The 19275-nt window shown below is 41.6% G+C and overlaps 1 protein-coding gene across 2 annotated transcripts in view; it reads right to left on the minus strand.

Moving 5' to 3' along the window:
* The window catches only part of RAPGEFL1 (Rap guanine nucleotide exchange factor like 1), a 75098-nt gene extending 56071 nt beyond the window's left edge, over positions 1–19027 (minus strand). For both annotated transcript variants that reach the window (XM_081971181.1, XM_081971182.1), the window contains exon 1: positions 17768–19027. In XM_081971181.1, the coding sequence (XP_081827307.1) occupies positions 17768–18185 (418 nt within the window). In that variant the 5' untranslated portion in view covers positions 18186–19027. The remainder of the gene's footprint in view (positions 1–17767) is intronic.
* Positions 19028–19275: the final 248 nt, after the last annotated feature.

The raw sequence follows: 19275 nt of genomic DNA on the forward strand, positions 1-19275 counted from the left end.
AAATCATGGTTAACTTAGCCAAAAGCTGGGTGGAAGACATAATTTTGTTCATATTTTTCTTTCTTTCTTTCTTTTTAAAGAGAGAGGTTGCTTATTATGCTAAGCCATAAACCCAAGTCCCAAACTGAAATCACTGCAAGGGCCAAGTGTGTGTGCAACAGTGAAGCAACATGTTGACAACTGCACAGAGATGATGAAGGGATTGTATTGATGCTGCTGTTGGGTAAGTACTCGATGGCTCTTGCATGGAGAGTATCTAGGAACAGAGAAAAACCTCCCAACCCTATTTCTACCAGTGTCTAATGCTTTCAGGCTGCTATCCTGCTCTGAGCTTATAGATCCCTGTGTGGGGCCTTCATCTGACTCCCCACCCCTCAATGCATTTCCTTAGAAGGAGAAAAATCTATGCCTACCAGAACCAGAATCATATGGCAGATGTAAGGATTTGTGATAGAAAAAGGCAAACAGAAGGAGGAAAAATTACAGATGATGGTGTTATTAAATAAAAAGCAGAAGTCAGGAAAGGAGCAGGTGAGTGAACAGGAAAGAGCTTGGAGATTGAATGATCTGGTGTCGTGATCAGCCCCACAAGAGCCAGGCTAGGAGTAGTAGTCACAGTGACCTTGGGCACCCTTACATCATTCTATCAGCAGTGGCACATCTGTGAACTTTGACACCAAGGAAGGAGAATGCTTAGGTACTGACTGGGCATAAGGCAGATGAACAGGCAGGCTGATTGGTTTTTGCTGTGGCCACAGAGGTAACTGCAAAGGCTCAGAAGAGATTTAGGTTTTCTGACAGCCTATATTAAGAAGGCAGCAGCAGAAGCAGCATTATTGAGCTCTTGGTAACAGAAAACAAGATTCCAACAAAGGCTTCTATACAGTAATGAGATTCATTAGAAGAGAAAAAGGATTAGGTTCCAGAAATCTCAGTGATTAGATAGTTTCACCTTCAGAACTCAGTTTCTCTCAGAGTAGCTATAGAGTGACATTTTCTTAATTCTCTGGCTAATCTAAAGCTTTTCAAGCTATTGCCCTGCTTCTGTGAATCAGGTAGAGTCATACAGAATGAGCTGGAGAGCCATAGCCACCCATGGCCCAAGCGCTAGAGACTATTCCATAAAACATGATTTCCAGAAATTAAGCCCAAAGGGTATAAAGGTAAAGGTTCCCTTCACACATATCTGCTCATTGTTCCTGATTCTAGAGGGCGGTGCTCATCTCCATTACAAAGCTGAAGAGCCAGCACTGTCCAAAGATGTCTCCGTGGTCATGTGGCCATCATGACTAAACGCCGAAGGTACACGGAATGCTGTTACCTTCCCACCAACGGTGGTTCCTATTTTTCTAACTGCTAGTTGGCAGAATTTGGGACAAGTAACAGGAACTCAGTCCACTAGGGATTCAAACCGCCAAAGTGCCAACCTTTCTGATCAACAAGCTCAGCGTCTTAGCCATTGAGCCACTGCATCCCTTTACCTTACCAAAGGGTATATGAAGGCATAAATAAGTAAACTACACTGTGGCATAGTGTGGCATACAAACCATGACATCAGCTCTGAACTTGATATGCCAGCATATACATGCAAATACCAGCAAGCCAGGATTGCCCTTGGATTGACAGCCATTAAGTGACACAGTATTAAATCATCTACTTGATGAGTTGGGGGATATTTTGCAAAGACATTCAATGATCCTGAAGAAAGAGCTCCAAATTTCTTGATTTATTTTTGATATTGGTTTTCTTTTACTGTTCATTTGCAAAATGTCATCTCAGATCTTGGATATGAGATACAGTACAAATTACTGTTACACACACACACACACACACACACACACACACACACACACACACACACATGCCATATCAGCAGGAAAATGCTTAATCAGTTGTTTAATCTGATAGCAATTCCCTCACTCTGACCAACATTCTTATTCTGATCTTCTGCAGGAAATTCATCTTGGTCAATTTACTAACTGGCTAGTAGTTACCTAGTTAGCCAGTCCACAGAAAGAAGGTATGATATTGTTGGCCAAGAGTTTTTTATAGCAGGATAAGCTTTGGAACGCAGGCAAATGTGAAGGAACATACAGGCCTATGGGCCATACTTAAAAGGTTTCTATCTGTGATAATAGTAGGGTAGGAGCATCAGGAATCAGACTGATAAAGCTTCCTGAAAGGGCATGTGTAGAAACTAGGAACTCAGATTTACTGGCACTCATTGTGATAATTGTGAGAAGAGAGACATTATTTTGTAACTGGACTGGCTTATCTGCATACATGAACCTTAAAGGAAGCAAATCAAACCTAAAATGCACATATCTGCACAATATCAAACATGTTACACATTTTACACTGTTTCTGTAAGCATGTCAGCATCCTTTCCTTGCTTGACTAATTGATAGTTGCTTTGAAAAGGAGAAAATTACCAGGATAGCTTACTTATAGGCGTCCTTACACATAAAATGAGGGTGCAGCTTTGCTCTCTTTTTCATCTAGCTTTCCAGTTAAGGAGACCCATGTTGCACTTGAAGCACAATCAGCCTTTAAAAAAACACCCTTTGACTTAGGGGTGTTTCATATGTATTCTAAATACCAGGCCACCAATAGCAGACCTTTCCTTTCCCCATTGTTTGAAAATAAATGCCCAATGCATTCAACTATTTTTTTGCAAATCCTGATAAGAAGGAAAGAAATCAAAGTAGTAACTTAATATAGTCTTCCCATCAAGTGGAGACTCAGTTCTCTGAGCAACCAACAATCTCTGTCCAGGCTCAACTTCTTGCTTGTGGAATGATTCTTGGGTGGGAAAGAACTATAATAAAATAAAGGAGAATATTTGTAGCTCAGGGTTGAAATGAGGGCTTGGTTATTTTCTTCAGACATTTCATTACCCACACTAGGAAACATCTTCATTAGCACTAATGATGTTACTTAGATTGGGTAATGAATTGTGTGCAAGAAAACAATCAAGCTCAGCACCAAGGACCTCTCAAGGGCTATGGTGGAAAATAAGAGGAGAAGGGACATTGGGGGAGTTCCAAGATGGGGTTCTTTTCTTTCGTCAGTTATGTTTGGGATAACTTTTTTCAGTTATACTAGCTAGGTCAGGGGTGTCCAAACTTGAGAACTTTAAGACTTGTGGACTTCAACTCCCAGAATTCCCCAGCCAGCCATGCTGGCTGGGGAATTCTGGGAATTGAAGTCCACAAGTCTTAAAGTTCTCAAGTTTGGACACCCCTGAGCTAGGTCATCTTGGTTACAACCGCAATGGAGACCAGATTTACGCAAAACGGCTGTTAAGTCAGTCACACTGATTTTACAACCTTTTTTGTCATGGACATTAAGTGAATCACATGGTTGTTAAGTGAATCTAGCTTTTCCCCATTGACTTTGCTTGCTGGAATCTGGCTGGGAAAATCACAAATAAAGACAGCATGTCCCTGGAATGCTGCACAATTAAAAATGCAAGCTAGTTGCCAAGGGGTAGAATTTTCATCAAGTGACTGTGGGGAATGATATGACCGTCGTAAGTGAGGGACCAGTGGTAAGTAGTTTTTTTCAGTGCCACTGTAACTTCAAGCATTACAGCAAATGGTTGTAAGTCAAGACCTATCTGTATTATTAAGGCTTACGCTATATTTTACACACATTCATTGCTGCTCCCCGAATTTGGTATTCTCCGAGTGCTAGACATTATTAGCCACTGTAGGAGGCTGAAATTCCATAAACTGACATCCAATACATATGGAGAACCCAAACTGGGGGAAACTATTTTACTACCTCAAAATGATGGCAAAAGGCCCCAGGTAATTTCAGTTGGAGAAGTTCCAGGGACATAAAGCTACGTGATGGCTCATATGTCATATCGTTGTGCAAATGGCATAAATTACTTCATTGGCAATGCAATTTGATTTGTGAGTTGCCACCATTGTTCTCCCACTCATCTACACAGGCAGGAAAGAAGAGCAGAGGGGATGGGAGGAGAGGGAATGGAAATGTTACTTTTGCTTCTCTAGAACTGTATTATCCACTCTTGCTTTAAATTGTTAGTGTGGATTACTAAAATTACTGTTCTAGCACTTTACTTTATGTCTCTGAACCATGAAGGAAATAGTTATATATCTGAGGAGTGCAGGGTGCATTTTTCTGCCATTTTCTTTTGTTGCACAGTGCTAGGGAAAGAACAAGGCATTAGAAATCTGAACGGACCAATTAGAAATACCTTTTGGAATTAGTCCACAGAATTCTTGCATTAAAACACTGGGATACTTTTCATGCATCATCAGAATAATGTTCCATCCAATTTGGCCCTGACAGATTTAATGGTTTGCTTTGTGTCCATGTTTATCTGGAGCAAATGCACTTTTCTCATTATACTAAAATCAGAATTTCAAATATGTGAGCTCTTTGTTACTTAGCAGACTTTCTGCTCTGAAATCAGAACTCTGTGACACTCTGTGACCCTGCTACACAATATTCTCCCCATTGCCCCAAAGGATGGCAAGAGTTGGGGAGATGCTGTGTTTAACTTACATCAGATACAAATGTTAACTATAAGTAATTGACACAAAATCCTAATTAAAGTTAGGCCCGTTAGCCTACTGCTGTGCAAAGAGTATAATTCAAACAAATAAAAATTCCTCTCTTTTAAAAAAGGTAATAAATGTATGCCGTTTTTTGAACATGTGCATAGAACATATATTCCACAGCCCAGATGCTGCTGCATCTAAGCTTACCAAGGAGTGCAGAGCTGCTGTGAAATACCTATGACTTTAACACAGAAGTACTAATAGAAGAAGTATTGCTGTGAAGCCAACTTTACCATGGGATGATAAGCTGCGGATTCTGCCTCGACATTTTCCATGAAGGAAAGGAAAATGGGAGAAGCGGCTATTTCACTGCTTTTCCTTGGTGGGAAGCAAATTTGTTTGGAGCTGGGAGAACCAATCCCCCAAAAGACCCCTTCTTTCTCTACCCTCACTTTGCCTACCCTCTATACAAAAACAGTTCCTTTGCTGCACAGTCCTCCAATCCCACAGAGATGTCAGTCTATAATATCAGAGACCTGTTTGCCCCACTTCTCCCTCATTCAAGAGAAGCAGAGACCTTCTTTTCTTCCTCTTCTCTTACTGAGAGTGGCAGGAGAGAACAAGGGGAGAAAGGTGATAGAAAATGACTCCTTGGGTGCCAATGCTCTGATTTTGTGAAATAATCACTCCATAGAATTGGAGAACTGACTGCAAAAGATGTGGGGACCTTCTGCTGCCAGCATCTGGCATCAAAGCAAGTGTTCCCTACCCAATCTCTTTCCTTCCCCTGCTTCTGGCATAGACAGACTTCTATTCTGCTTCGTTGCCAAGGCATTGGAAGTACTGGGAACACGTCTTTAAGCCGTGCATTTTTCTGCCATCTCCAGTTAGTTAGCGGCATTTTACTTGTTCTCTGAAGAGACCTAATTCACACAGCTCAAACTCTTAGATATTCTGGCTCTGTATAGAAATAACTCTGCATTTTATTTTATCATGGATTATGGAACCCAAACATACCAGACATTTGGCATAAGGAAACTGATAGTTTCAGTTTGTATCGTAACAGAGAAACAGGCTCTTATCTGATGGCAAGAGGAAAATTGTAATTTGGAGATAAGAAGGGAAATATACCAATGTTGGCATGTTGGCAATGCTGTTTAAAGAATCAAAAATAGGTAATCATTGCAGATTTAACTTGCAAGGAACATTGTAGATGCATGTAAGGAATAAGATAAAGTCAGCAACAGAAGAATTTGGAAGACGAGGACTACATCCTTACAGGGGTAACAGTAGAGTAAGATTGACAAGCTAGTTTTAAAACAGGGTTCCCCAACTCCCGGTCCACGAACCGCACCGAGCTGAAGCATGTCATCAACCGGGCTGCACAAAGAAGCGCAGTCCCATCTGCGGGGTGCAGGCAGCATGCAAAACCATCTCCCTCTAGTTTGCGGAAAAGCCTTTCTCCATGGGTACTACTAACAGATTCTGGAGAACCGGTAGCAGAAATTTTGAGTAGTTTGAGAGAACCGGCAAATAGGCTGGTGTCGCCCCTGGTACCTCCCAGCCTCCCAGTTGATCTTCTTTTGTTGCCCTGAACAGGAGAACGGAGCTGGAAAGTAGGTTAGTGGGGTGGGGAGGGAAAGGGGATTTTGCAGTAACCTTCCCCCAGGAGTGGGGAGGGAATGGGGATTTTGTAGTATCCTTCCTCCTGCCATGCCCACAAAGCCACGCCCACAAAGCCATGCCACACCCACAAAGCCACGCCCACAGAACTGGTAGTAAAAAAAATTGAATCCCATCACTGATGGAACCAGCCCCTGGTGCCCAAAAGGTTGGGGCCACTGTTTTAAAAGATGTACTATTAAAGATAGGCATACAACATCCAGTTCTGCAACAGCTGTGTTCTTAGAGCTGGATCTCCAAATTCACCACACTCTTTTTAAATTGGCAGAATTGCCATATTGTGTGGAGACAAAGAATAAAGAGAGCAGGAGCGGTAAGAAACAGAAAGAAAAGGGAAGATTAAGTTTGCATAACACAATACTATAAACTAAAATAGGTTAGATAATGTCTGGTTCAATGATTTGTAGGTTAACAGCTGTTGTCTTAATACACTATATGAACCAGGCCTGCAAAAAACTTGTTGACCACTATACGGCAGTAAAGTGAAATATAAAATTGATTCTGCTATATTTTTGCAGCCCACATCTGGGAGTCTATGGACAGTGGGGTAATTAAACATCTGGATGCAGAGTTATTTTTCTTGGTTTAAGTTTTAGCATGTTGCACACAGATAGAGGGGCATGTCACGGAATGTAGTGAGGCAGTGGATCCCCTGGAGGGAGGGGCTGCATTCCATCAGAGTAAGCGGCAACTCAGCCCAGATATTATGTGTGAGAGGAAGAGGCTGAAGACAGCCCTTCCTAATAGTTCACAGAGTCTATTGTGGAAGCATTATTATATTGTAATGCTCAGTCTGGCAGCTTATAGGTGTAAAACAATAACTCAGCTTTAATGAATCATCTTCTGCCATTTTTGTTTTGGGGCCTGATAGCATTCTGGAAAGAAGAAGTGAAGGGCGATAGAGTGATATAGTGCTCCAGAGTGTGAAAGGTTCTTCTTGCCTAGAGCCCTCCCAACTCTGACAGCACCACTGATCTAGAAGTGGGATCAATCCCTTGAGTAACCGCTGGAGAAAACTTCAAAGAACTTTCAGTTCCTTGCACTAGTTGGTCAGCATTTTGGTCCCTGCTAGCTGGCCAAAATGCTGCTAGCAGAAGGAACTTTGACTTGATCCAGCAAAGACTTTGTCACCTTTCCATTCTATTAAAGAGGGGAAATAACTTTTCATTTCTTTCATCACATCAGTTGTAAATTTCTGGCGGAGGAGAAAGCGACGGAGCCTGAAAAACCTTAACTTTAGCCGAAACCCCCAGTTCGGATGTCGAGCTCAGATCAAAGCAATTCTAGTGTGCTTTGTGGGGAGAATATTTTATACAAGGGGCAGCCACAGAGGTGATAGGGAGGGGGATTAAGAAAATCCTTGGTACAATGGGGAAACCATACACTGCAGCTGGGGTGGTCCTGCAATTAGTGATGCACAACAATAGAAAAAGAAAGCAAATCTCTTTGGCTCCCAGTTTTTTCCCAGGCAGGGCAGGCCTGTGCAAATATTTCAGTCAGCCATCAAGAGCACACAGGCCCTGCGTTTCTTTTCTTTCTTTCTTTTTTTCAGGAGAGCGGGGAGGATAACACACACATATAATTATATCCTAAGGGAGAGAGCAACATGAAAAGAGACTGTGTCTCCAGCGGTTGGAGTGGGAAGCTGAAAACTAGAATCACTGGATTCGCATGAACTGATAGCAAATGCTACGGGAGCTCTGGAGGAACAGCCTCTTACAAAGGCAATGGCACTGATCGTGGAGAAGAACAAAGAGGCATGAGAAAGAGGTAATTTTCATCAGGAAAGGATGCTGTTAGGCATGGCTTAGTTTCTAAAAAGAAAATTGCTGGAGTTCAAGCCTGAACCCCAGACATGCCAGTCCCTGTCATTTCTTAAATAAAAAAATGCATAAGGTAAGCTGGGGTTATATTATGGTCAGAAAAGCCATCTGTACCAGCTCAAGATTATAATGCTTTTCTTAATCACACCCCAATAATGCAGTGCAACTGGCTGTATCTACACCTTTCAATACCATTATAATTTCAAACATTTGTTGAAAAATTGGATGTAAGTCCAGGATTGCCTGTGTTTCACACACGGCTGGTTGCTGAATTACAGATTGGACTAACCTTCAATAAGGTTGACTAATAATTTAGAGTGCTGGCAGTTTTTCTAAGCTCTGATCCACAGTCACAGAAAGGTAGAGACAAATTCTAATGCATTACTAAACAAGCAGTGCAAACAGATTTGTTCAGCATGGAGCCATTTCCACCACCCCTCCCCCCCGCCCCATCTTGCTATATGTAGAATCTGTGTTTCACAGAATGTTTTCAACCCAAGCACAGCAGCATATCCAATGAGAGAACATAGACCAGTGATGGTGAACCTTTTCGGCACTGAGTGCCCAAACTAGAACGCATGCGCCAGAGCCCTAGAAACTCAAAAACCAGCTGGCCAGTGCACATGTGTATGCCGGCCAGCTGGTCTTTGGATTTCCAGGGCTCCAGCACATGCGGAGACCAGCTGGCCGGTGCGCATACGTGTGCCAGAAACCAGAAGAACAGCTGGCGAGTGCACGCATGCCCACAAAGAGGACTCTGTGTGCCATCTCTGGCATGTATGCCATAGGTTCGCCATCATGGACCTAGACAGTAGGGCTAGGGGAGAAAAGCTCCTTCACTATGGAGAGAATTATCTAGGATTCTATTATGGGGTTAGCAAATGTCCTTATTTGAGTCATCTCACTCATACCAACAGTAATAGAAATTATGAGAACCCTGGGCAAAAATGGAAAGTACAATTTTTCACACATTTCTGTCCTAACACCCCAATTAATTGCCAGTTGCCCCACAAAGGAAATAAAGATTAAGACTTGCTCCAGTACAAAATAGTAGTTCTTTGGTTCTCAGCTTGATTTAAACATGTTAAAAACAAGTTTCTACTTCTCAGGGTAGCTGTGATAACAATTTACAAGCCTTAAAAGTGTCTGTGAACATTCAGAAGTTCTCAAATACATATATAGTCTATGAGCTCTGCCACGCTCCTTAGGAGAGAAAAAAAAGAACACCATTAGAGATTATCTCTTTCAAATTTTTTAAATACTAACTCACTATGTTCATATATTGGGCTATATATTGGGTTATTGGTTATATATTTAGATTTCATTTAGCATGCTGTGTAAATCTGGTCTTTGCAAACCACGTTCACATGATATACTTAACCAAATATTTTTTATCCCATCGTAAGTTGCACTTTAGCTAAGATTTAAAGTTTACTAGGTTAATTCAATCTGAAGTTGATATCATTTGACTTATACAAGTTTAGTTATATTACAAATTCTGGTTATTACAAACCTCAAACTGTGCTATCACAGATCGCACAACACAGTGATCCTTAAATCTTATTTAAAATGCAGCGGGGTTTGTGTGTGTGTGTGTGTGTGTGTAAAATGGCCTCCCCCACTGAACAATCTTCCTAATTTTAGTATATTGTGTAAATATCATAAATATCTGATAATAAAGAATTGGAAAAGTATAAAAAATAGAATAGAACAAGAAAATGTGGTTGGCTGGTCAGGTCCCTGAACAGGAACTCTGCCTATTACAATGTTCTGTTCTGAGTTCCCTTAATTAGAATAAAAAGATTAACTAATTCCACGAATTTTTATTTTTCTAAAAATTAGATTATGAAATCCCGGTCACAGAATGTCATACATGAAGAGTAAATATAATGCAAACTGGTATCTGCAAAGCAAACATTAAGTATTAAGTAAGTAAACAAAGCAAGCTCAGTCATATTATTTCTCATCAACAAATATGGCATGCAGTCAAATTTAAATGGGGGGTGCGAGAGAGGAAGGGCTATCCACTTAGCCAACCACAGTGCTAATACAACTCGCTAGTACATTTGTAGTCAACTAAACACATTGAATTAAAGTCATTCAAATAATGGAAATCACTTGTGTGAATGAGCAGCACAAATCAACCAGCAATTTTTGTATCAACTAAACTCCTTAAATACAGGAGGTTCCCCCCCCCCCCCTTTTCAGACATTTTACACTTTAGTTGACATTAACTGACTAGTTTTGGTATTATGCTAAGACAAAAAGTTCATGTTGTAATGTAACCCCAGCTGCTGATTAGAAATGCATGCATTTGTAGACTGTCTTCCTATTTCATCCTAAACTATGCCTTGCTTAACTATATTTGGGTTCGCACTATATTAAGCTAACACTCATAATTCACAAATGAGAACTGTTAGACTAAAAAATAGTTTAACAAGAGGGGAAGGACATGTCAAAATCTGCAAGATGGTAGGTGTGGTCATGTGACCAAGCCCCATCCTTTTTGTACATGTGAGCAGTATCAATGCAGATACAAAAGCAGTGAGCTGGATTAGTGCCACAACTATCATCTTTCAGGTTGGCAGCCACCGAAAATTACTAGGTGAAATTGGGCCAGTCACTCTTTCTCCAACCAACCTACATCATAGGGCTGTTGTAACAAGATAAATGGGATTTCTCGTGTAGGTTGCTCTGAACAGCTAGAGAGGAAAGACAGGCTATAAATCTAACTAATAAATAAGGTGAAAATTGTGTTGTATCCCACAAAAAACCTTACTGGTCTCTGCAACAATTGCTGCAACAATATGTCTATGGGGTTTGAAATGCACGACATGGCATGCTCATATTTTTTCCAAGGGAACTCTATCTGAAACACTCGTAACTCAAGAAGAAAGTTTTACAAATTCCAAATTGCTCAGTAAGCTCTGGGGTGGGGGATGTACTCCCAGTTAGATCTAAAAATTCAGCCAGTACATGAAATGGATGAATCCATTAATAATGTCAAATTCCCCCTCCCCTATCCATGCAGCTTGGGCCTTTCTTGATCATATTTGGTTTTCTACCTAAAATTGGCCCTGGACTGGCGTTATAGATTAACAAAGAGGTCCAGGAACTCAGGGCTATGCAATCTGTTTTGCTATCATGCAAGATTTAAAACCAAAGTCCATTTTTGTAAAGTACCTTGATTAAGTTTGCACCTACCTGTTTTTGTGCTCAACAGAAGCGAAAGGAATGTTTTAATCAAGTCCTCATTAATCTGATTTATATTCCCTCAATGGCCTATTTTTAAACCAAGATCTACCACAAGTTTCAAATTATGCTGGAAACAATACATACATTCAATATTATCAAAGAAGATCCTAGATCTCACAGATGCTGACTAGCTTTTGCCTTCCTTTTATCCACAAATGTTTATGATTTATTAGGACAGGCAACTGACAACATGAGGGCATTTTGTGCATGCTAAGAGATAAGAGTTTATATTATTCTCTTTTGTAAGTATATATTGTGCATATTATTAGTGACCATGCATAATTATAAGGGACAGTTCTTCCTTTTTTAAAAAAAACTGCCATATCAGATTTATTTAATTTTAACTACTTACTTTCTTTGCTCTGTTCTTAAATTTTCCTTTGTAAATCAAAACTATAAACATAAACAATTATTATATTTTTATCTGTATGAACCTCTTCAGATTTACCTCTTTATTCTTTATTCTGGTTTGTCCTTTAGCCCCCCCCCCCCAAATAGATTTCACGCCCCAGAAAATTGATTTACCCCCAAAAAAAACACTATGCCGTAATTATTAGGCCTGCCAACCCTAACCTGAGGATATATCAACCTGTGATTATGATAATTGTCTGTCTGTCTATCTATCTCAAAGCAATAAGCATACATAATGCTTCTGCTTTTTGTTTTGCTACAACAACTACCTTGTGAGGTTGGCTGGGCTGAAATGAGAGAGAATGACTACCTCAAAGCCATCCAGCAGCTTGCTTGCCTAAGAAGTCCTAAAATTCAGGTTTATGCTTTCTAGACCAGCACCTTCACCACAACACCAAACTGGTTCTCAATATATATATTGAATTGCAAATTCCATCAGAATATTCACTCTCTTTGCAAAAAGGTGAACTTGTAAAATTGGGATGGATAACACTGATTTTACTCAGGGGGCTACTAAAGCAATGAATGAAAACAGGCTAAAATATCACTTTTAGGATTCATAATTATAATTGTGTCTAGCCATCGAAAACAGCTCCTCAGTGGATCTTTGGCCTAGAACAGGGGTGTCCAAACTTTTTGCAAGGAAGGCCAGATTTGGTGAGGGGAAAATGTGTGGGGCCGACCATTCAGCCTGACATTCTTTGAACCATTAACATTAAATGCAAATGAACTAATTTATGAAAGACTAAACAAATAAGTCCAGTGGGGAGAAGAGGCTGCGGGAAGCTTGAAATTTGAAAACAGACCACAATTGGCCCCCGGGCCAGACTTTGGACATGCTTGGCCTAGAAGATGTGCTTTACCCAGACCTCAGATGTATCGGTACAAATTAGGGATGAAGACCAAGACCTCAGTCTGAAGAAGAATTAGCATTTAAAGAGGGATGGGTGGGCAAAGCAGAGAGAGATTTGTACACTCGAGATTTTTTTTAACCGTATCTGTGGACCCTCATTACTTGAATGAAGCCTCTTTTTTTCATATTTAATTTCATGAAATGTTTTGAAATTTTCAAGTATGACATAGTACAGTGTTTTTCAAACTTGGCAATTTAAAGATATGCGAACCTGGAAAGTTGCCAAATTTGAAAAACACTGGCATACTACAAAAGATTCCCCCTTTTTTTCCAAACGCAACAGATTCCGAATTAAAACATATATAAATAATGGCTGGCTACCTAAAGGACTTTGTCCATAACTCCGGCATGTAAAAATTATAAAATTGACCATATCAATAGTTGACTTTAAATCATGTACATCAGCGGTGGGTTTCACATTTTGTTACCACTGGTTTGCCCCACGCACGCCTGCCCTTCCGGGCATGCACTTTTCTCGCACGCACACCTTGGCCTCAAAAATGTGCCTACATAGGAGGACATAAAGTTGAGATGGGTGGCCAGGCCCACCCGCGATTTCTGCTATTGGTTTGGGCGAAGTGGTCTGAATCGACTGAATACCACCTCTGAACACATTAAATATTTCATTACCATACAGACAAGGATGAGGAAACCCAGTATTTAGTGTATTGTTTTAGCTTAATTAATTTCACATCAGAAGATAACACTTTATGATAGCACCACTCCTCATGCATTTTAGGAGGCATCAAAGAGACTACAGGTGGTCCCCAAGTTAACACCACAATTGAACCCAAAATTTATGTTGCTAAGTGAGAAATTTGTTGTGACTTTTACCCCATTTTATGACTTTTCTCGTCACTTTTGTTAAGTGAATCACTAGTTCTTAAATTAGTCACAGGATTGTTAAGCGAATCTGGTTTCCCCATTGACTTTGCTTGTCAGAAGGTCACCAAAGGGGATCACGTGACTCTGGGTCACTGCAACCGTCATAAACGCGAGTCCGTTGTCGAGCATCTGAATGTAAATCATGTGACCATGGGAATGCTGCAACACTCATAAGTCTGAAAAATGGTCATAAGTCACTTTTTTCAGTGCCATTATAACTTTGAAAAGTCACTAAGTCAACTATTGTAAGTCAAGGACTGCCTGTAGTATGATTCAATATCATTTAGAGCAGTGGTGGGATCCTCCTGGTTTAACAACCAGTTCGGTGATCATGCGATTTGTGCGCGCTTGCGCTTCATGCCCCCCCTGCGCCTGATGTGTACTGTACAGTTTGAAAAAATCTTCACTTTTGAGTTTCTTCGGAGGAGTAATCTGCTCTGCCACACAAATCAGCTGAGAAGATAAAAGTAGGAAAATAGTGCGGGTGGGAGGGCAGGTGGGCCCATCTGATTGTCGGGGTGAACCAGTTCATTGCCAGCTGATCATCAGAGCTACCGGTTCACCTGAACCAGTCCAAACCGGTAGAATCCCACCCCTGATTTAGACCCCCAGACATTAATAAACAATTAAATATAACATTGAAATTACCATTCCATAACATTTAAAAACTTTGGGGGGAAATGTAAACAAGTTAGAATGAAATAAAACAATTATATTGTTATAAGTATTATAATAGATCCAAGAGATCTGGTATGGACACTTCATGAATTAAATATCTAACTTTCATCCTATTTCAGTCTTATGTATGCCACAGATACTGATGGCCTTCATTGAATTGGTTGATTAATTGCTAATTATTTAGGATTGATCAACTGATGATAATTTAGCATTGTTTAATGACAAAATAATATATAATCAGATTTCTCAGAAACATTCTGAACTTTGACTATTTTGCTACACAAATACTAGATACATTTCAAGGATTTTTAATATGGTCCCTTCAGATACATTGGAATTCCAGTTTCCAGAATTCCACCAAAATGACTGCATATTCTGGCAATTGCATATCCCCAAATACCTGAGGAACAATCAGGTGGGAGAAAAATGCTGTAAAGCATGTGTGGTGAGACGTTTGAAGCACCGACAACTGTGCACTGGACATCTGGATAACTTGTGGTTTGAAAGTTATCAACAGGATTGACATGAGGATACAGATGAGAAGCCCTGAACACCTGAGGGTTGAGAGAGGGTTCTCTCATGGAGGAGCATGAATGAAATTATGAATAGTCATTTTTCATAACTATCAATGAACTTTCCTTTGCAGATCCTTTTCTGCATTCCTACACATTCAAAATAGTATTCAAGCCCACAGAGCAAGACAGGGAGGGAGGTTCAAAAACCTATGTATATTTAATGGTTGTATAGGTAGCACTAGAGACTTGGCAAGGGTACTCAGGGCCTTCCCAAAAATAGACTCCACCCCTGCTACTTTCAAGTGCTGACTTGAAATAAGAACACTTTCCCATACAACGTATTGAATCATATACAAGGAAGTAGATTGACTGCAAGCTTTTTTGAAAATAAATTAGTAATACAGAGAGAGTCCTCGAGTTAAAACAGTTCATTTAGTGACTGTTTGAACGGCACTGAAAAAAAGGGACTTATGACCATTTTTCACATACAACCATTGCAGCATCCCCATGGTCACATGTTAAAAATTCAGACGCTTGGCAACTGACTCATATTTATGACAATTGCTGTGTCCCGGGATTATGATCCCCTTTTGTAACCTGATAAGCAAAGTCAATGGGGAAGCCAGGTTCACTTAACAGCTATGTTGCTAACTTAACAAATGCAATGATTCACTTAACAACTGTGGCAAGAAAAGTCATAAAATGGGGCAAACTCACTTAATGAATGTTTCATTTAGCAATGTAAAATGAAAAATCTGGGCTCCGTTGTGGTTGTAACTCGAGGACTACCTGCACATTTAAGTTAGAAATCCTTTCCAGTTTTAATTCCACAATATGATTTTTGTTACAAAAAGCGATTTATAAAGCATAATTTATGATTCAACATGCCTGAACCCACTTAGTTATCTTTTATTCAACAAACTAGAAGGAAATTGTGGATTAATAAAAGGGGTGAGTCTACTAATTGAGAGATAGGTACTGTATTTGAAAAACAAAAAAGGCCTTTTGCCACTACTTTAATCTGTAATTTTTTAACCCCATAGTATATCATCACATTTCACTTCATTTATTCATTAGATTTATATCCTGCCTTTCATATAACTGCGCATCTTTAGATGATTGCCTATCCAGCACCAACCACTGTATGTGAGTGAACCATTAAAGATATAGTTCAAGAGAACTTTTCATCATTCTGATTTTTTTTAATGCAGTCAGTTTACACATTCAGTAGCCAGCTATCAAGGGCAAAGGAATCACTTAGTATATAAGCAGATATGAACCAGCCTGGTTTGTATTCCTGTTCCAAAACTGACTCCTACCCATTCCCCCACCTCCATTGATCCTAGTTATGTCTGCAGAGAGGGTAAAATAATGTCAAGATGGCAGCCACACCTGTGCAACCAAAGACTTGCCTCTTTTTTGTGAGTATCACACCACAGCTCCTCATTTATCAAACCACAACTGAAATAATATTGCAAACGTACAAACTCTTACTAATTTTAAGTTTGCATTAGTCATCCACTTACATGTTCACATTAGGTTGATAGCCTGGAGGAGAAAATCCCTAAACTTAGGATCTTTCATCTTCCATATGCAGTTTTCTGATTGATAATAGGTTAAATAATATCTAGGCATCACATGTAACCAGTCAAGTCGCTCTTTTTGAAGCCCACAATGAAAGACTAAGTTTTATAATGCAAGAAGTTATTGCACAGAGAGCTACTAAAAATAGTTTTCAACCTACAAAAAGCGATTATTTATATGGCACATTTGCTAGGGAGTTCAAAGTCCTTCCCACATCTTCCAACAATTATTCTTACAAAACTGCAAGAAAAATCACAGGATCTTTGCTTCTACGATAGTATAACTGAGACAGGAACATATTTTGCACTTGCAACTGAGCTGAGATTCAAATTGGGTGTCTTTGATTTAGAGCTCATACTCGACATCTTCCAATATCTCATACTAAGCCAGACTTTGCACAGCCTGGCATGTATGAGATGTATTCTGATGAGGGTGCTGAGAGAAGTGATGGGTTTTGTATACCAATATATCCAATGCACACAGATTGGGCAAGGATGCATTCAGCATTTGAAAATGATTGCTGCCACAGCCCCAAACTGATCTCTCTCTTTAAAACCCTTACAGCTCACATTCATCCTGTTACATGCAAAAGGTATTAAAAAGTTTGGTTTTCTTTTTCCTTCACAGTTCCCTGGAAGGTTGATCTGACCTCACCCTCAGATCTGGGCAGTCCACACACGAAGGCAGGCCACACCAAGAGCAAGCAAGCAATCTTCTTTTTAGCTCCAACAATACAATGACCAATACCCCATCATAAGTATATCTTCCCTACTTAGTGCCAGCATTAGAAAAATGTTACCTGTATGGTGCTTCCTATGTTTGTCACTATCTAGGTATGAACAAGGTGAAGGTGACAGACACCTTCTTTCTTTTCCTAATCTGTTCTTCTGCTGCTTCCCAAGTAATTTCCACTATCATGGGAGACCTATTTCTCCATATCATTGCTTCCCACTAACTGGGGGAGAGTCAGTCCCACTAACTAAAGAGAAAAGATGGAAATCAAATAACCCAAAGGAACATTTTGAAAGGGGGGAGGACACCATTATATTCCTGATTCCTCTCCCCAAACATATTCTCCCCAATAGAATTAAGAAAGGGAGGAGCATCCAGAAAAACATGACCTTGAAATCAAAGCTTTGAAAGGGCTAGATTCAATTTTAGATATTAGGAAGGGTATGCTGCTGTTATTAAAGACAAAATACTTTGCACATACACAGAGACACTCTCCCACTCCCTTCCCTATGATGTTATGTGTACTGGGACTAGCAACCCCTAACATTCCAAACTGTTTCCTACTTGCAATTGAAGGAAGCTGATCTAGCTAAGACTCCCACCATGAGCCCCCAACCCTGTCCATAACCTTTTAATACCCTTTGCTCTTGTCCGATCAGTAGCCCCTCCTCCCCGTCTTGCAACTATTGTCCCCCCTCCCACCCTGGCGGCAGTCACAATCTTCACCCCAAACCCCACACGTGGATCCCTTACCGGCTCCACAGCCATGTCCATGAGGGGCTGTCGAGTCCCCTCCCAGACTCTCCAGCACCCTCCCCACTAAGCGATCGGGGCTTTCCGGTTCTGCCAACGGGACCCAGCAGCAAGTAGGCACCGACTCGGGACTGAGCTGGGTTTCGCCTCCTCCGCCACCTCCTGGGGAAAGCTCCTCCGACGAGAAGGATGTTGGGGAGCGCAGAGAGGAATCGGGGGGCCGCAGCTCCAGCCAGCGGCCATCGCCCGTGGTTTCCGTGCCTCCTTCCGTCAGATCTTCAGGGGGCTCCTTAAGAAATCCAGGCAGGAGGATTTTGGAGACGCTTTGCCTGCGAGATAACTGCCCCCCGGAACCAGGAACAGCCCGGGCGGCCAAGTGAGAGCCCTGCTTCTTCAGGAATTTCTCCAAAGGCTTCATCCCACCGGCCACTGCGGGGGCACCCAAGGGCGCAGCAGGGCCCCAGGACGAGGGTTGATCCAATGCGCCCTTCTCAACCTAGGCCAAAATGGGAGATCAGGGGTGCCCACTTGGCGTTCTGGAGGGAGATGATGGGAAGATGCGTGGTCAAACAGTCATGGCTATACCCGATGTTGGCTAAAGGGCAAGAACGGGGAACCAAAGGGGAGGCGCAGCTTTAGACAATTTTACTAGACGTGGAAAAGGATTAAGGAGCAGAATAAACCTTCTCACAACGGGGGCAATTCGAGGGACCTGTTCTGTCTGACACCCCCCACCCCGACTAAACGAAGAAGTAGAAAGGGTAGGGAGGCGACTTCTCTTCCCTTGACCACCTCAGCAGTGCCGAGCTGGCTAATCTCTTTGCCAGGATTCGCCGCCGCCGCCGCTTCTGTCCTTAGCGCAGAGAGGCGTGCGCCCTCAATCGAGTAGGGTTTCCCGGAGTCGATGAGGGGAGCTCCGTTTGCAAGCCGGATCTCCCCGCCGCCGCCACACTGCAGCCCCGTCTCCCTCGCCTTTCCCACTCCGGGCGTCTCGTATGCTCTCTATTCGCCAGGCTGTTGCTGCTGCAGGCGGGATCCTCCTTTATGGATGCTCATGACAGCGGGGGAGGCAGGCACTGAAAGCAGCAGGAGCGTGGGCTGGAGCCTGCCTCTCTGCAGGGGAGTTTGCGGGCGGGGGGTGTTCTCGGCTCTACCCCTTTCTCCTGCTTCGTATTTCCCGGCGTAAAATGAAGCAAGAGTCGCGAATCGGCAGCCGGCTTTCTCTCTCCCTCCAGATCTCCCTCACCCTAGGAGAGTAACAAGGCGGCTCTAAAACCCGCCCCTCTCTTCTCTTCCTCCTCCCCTTTTCTTGTTCTCTCTCTTTTTCTTTTATGCCTGCACTTGTTGCGTGCAGTAGTGGGGCCAAAATACACACCTCGATCATGGACGATGAATGGAATTAAAATCTCCTCCTCTTCCTCCATCACCTGAAGTTGTTCAGGTGACTTAATCAGGTTGTTCAACTACCAGCTTCATTAGAGTTTATGGATCTTGATACAGTTATGCTC

The sequence above is a fragment of the Natrix helvetica genome (genome assembly GCF_964273705.1).
Source record: "Natrix helvetica genome assembly, chromosome: Z".
NCBI classification, from domain to species: Eukaryota; Metazoa; Chordata; class Lepidosauria; order Squamata; family Natricidae; genus Natrix; species Natrix helvetica.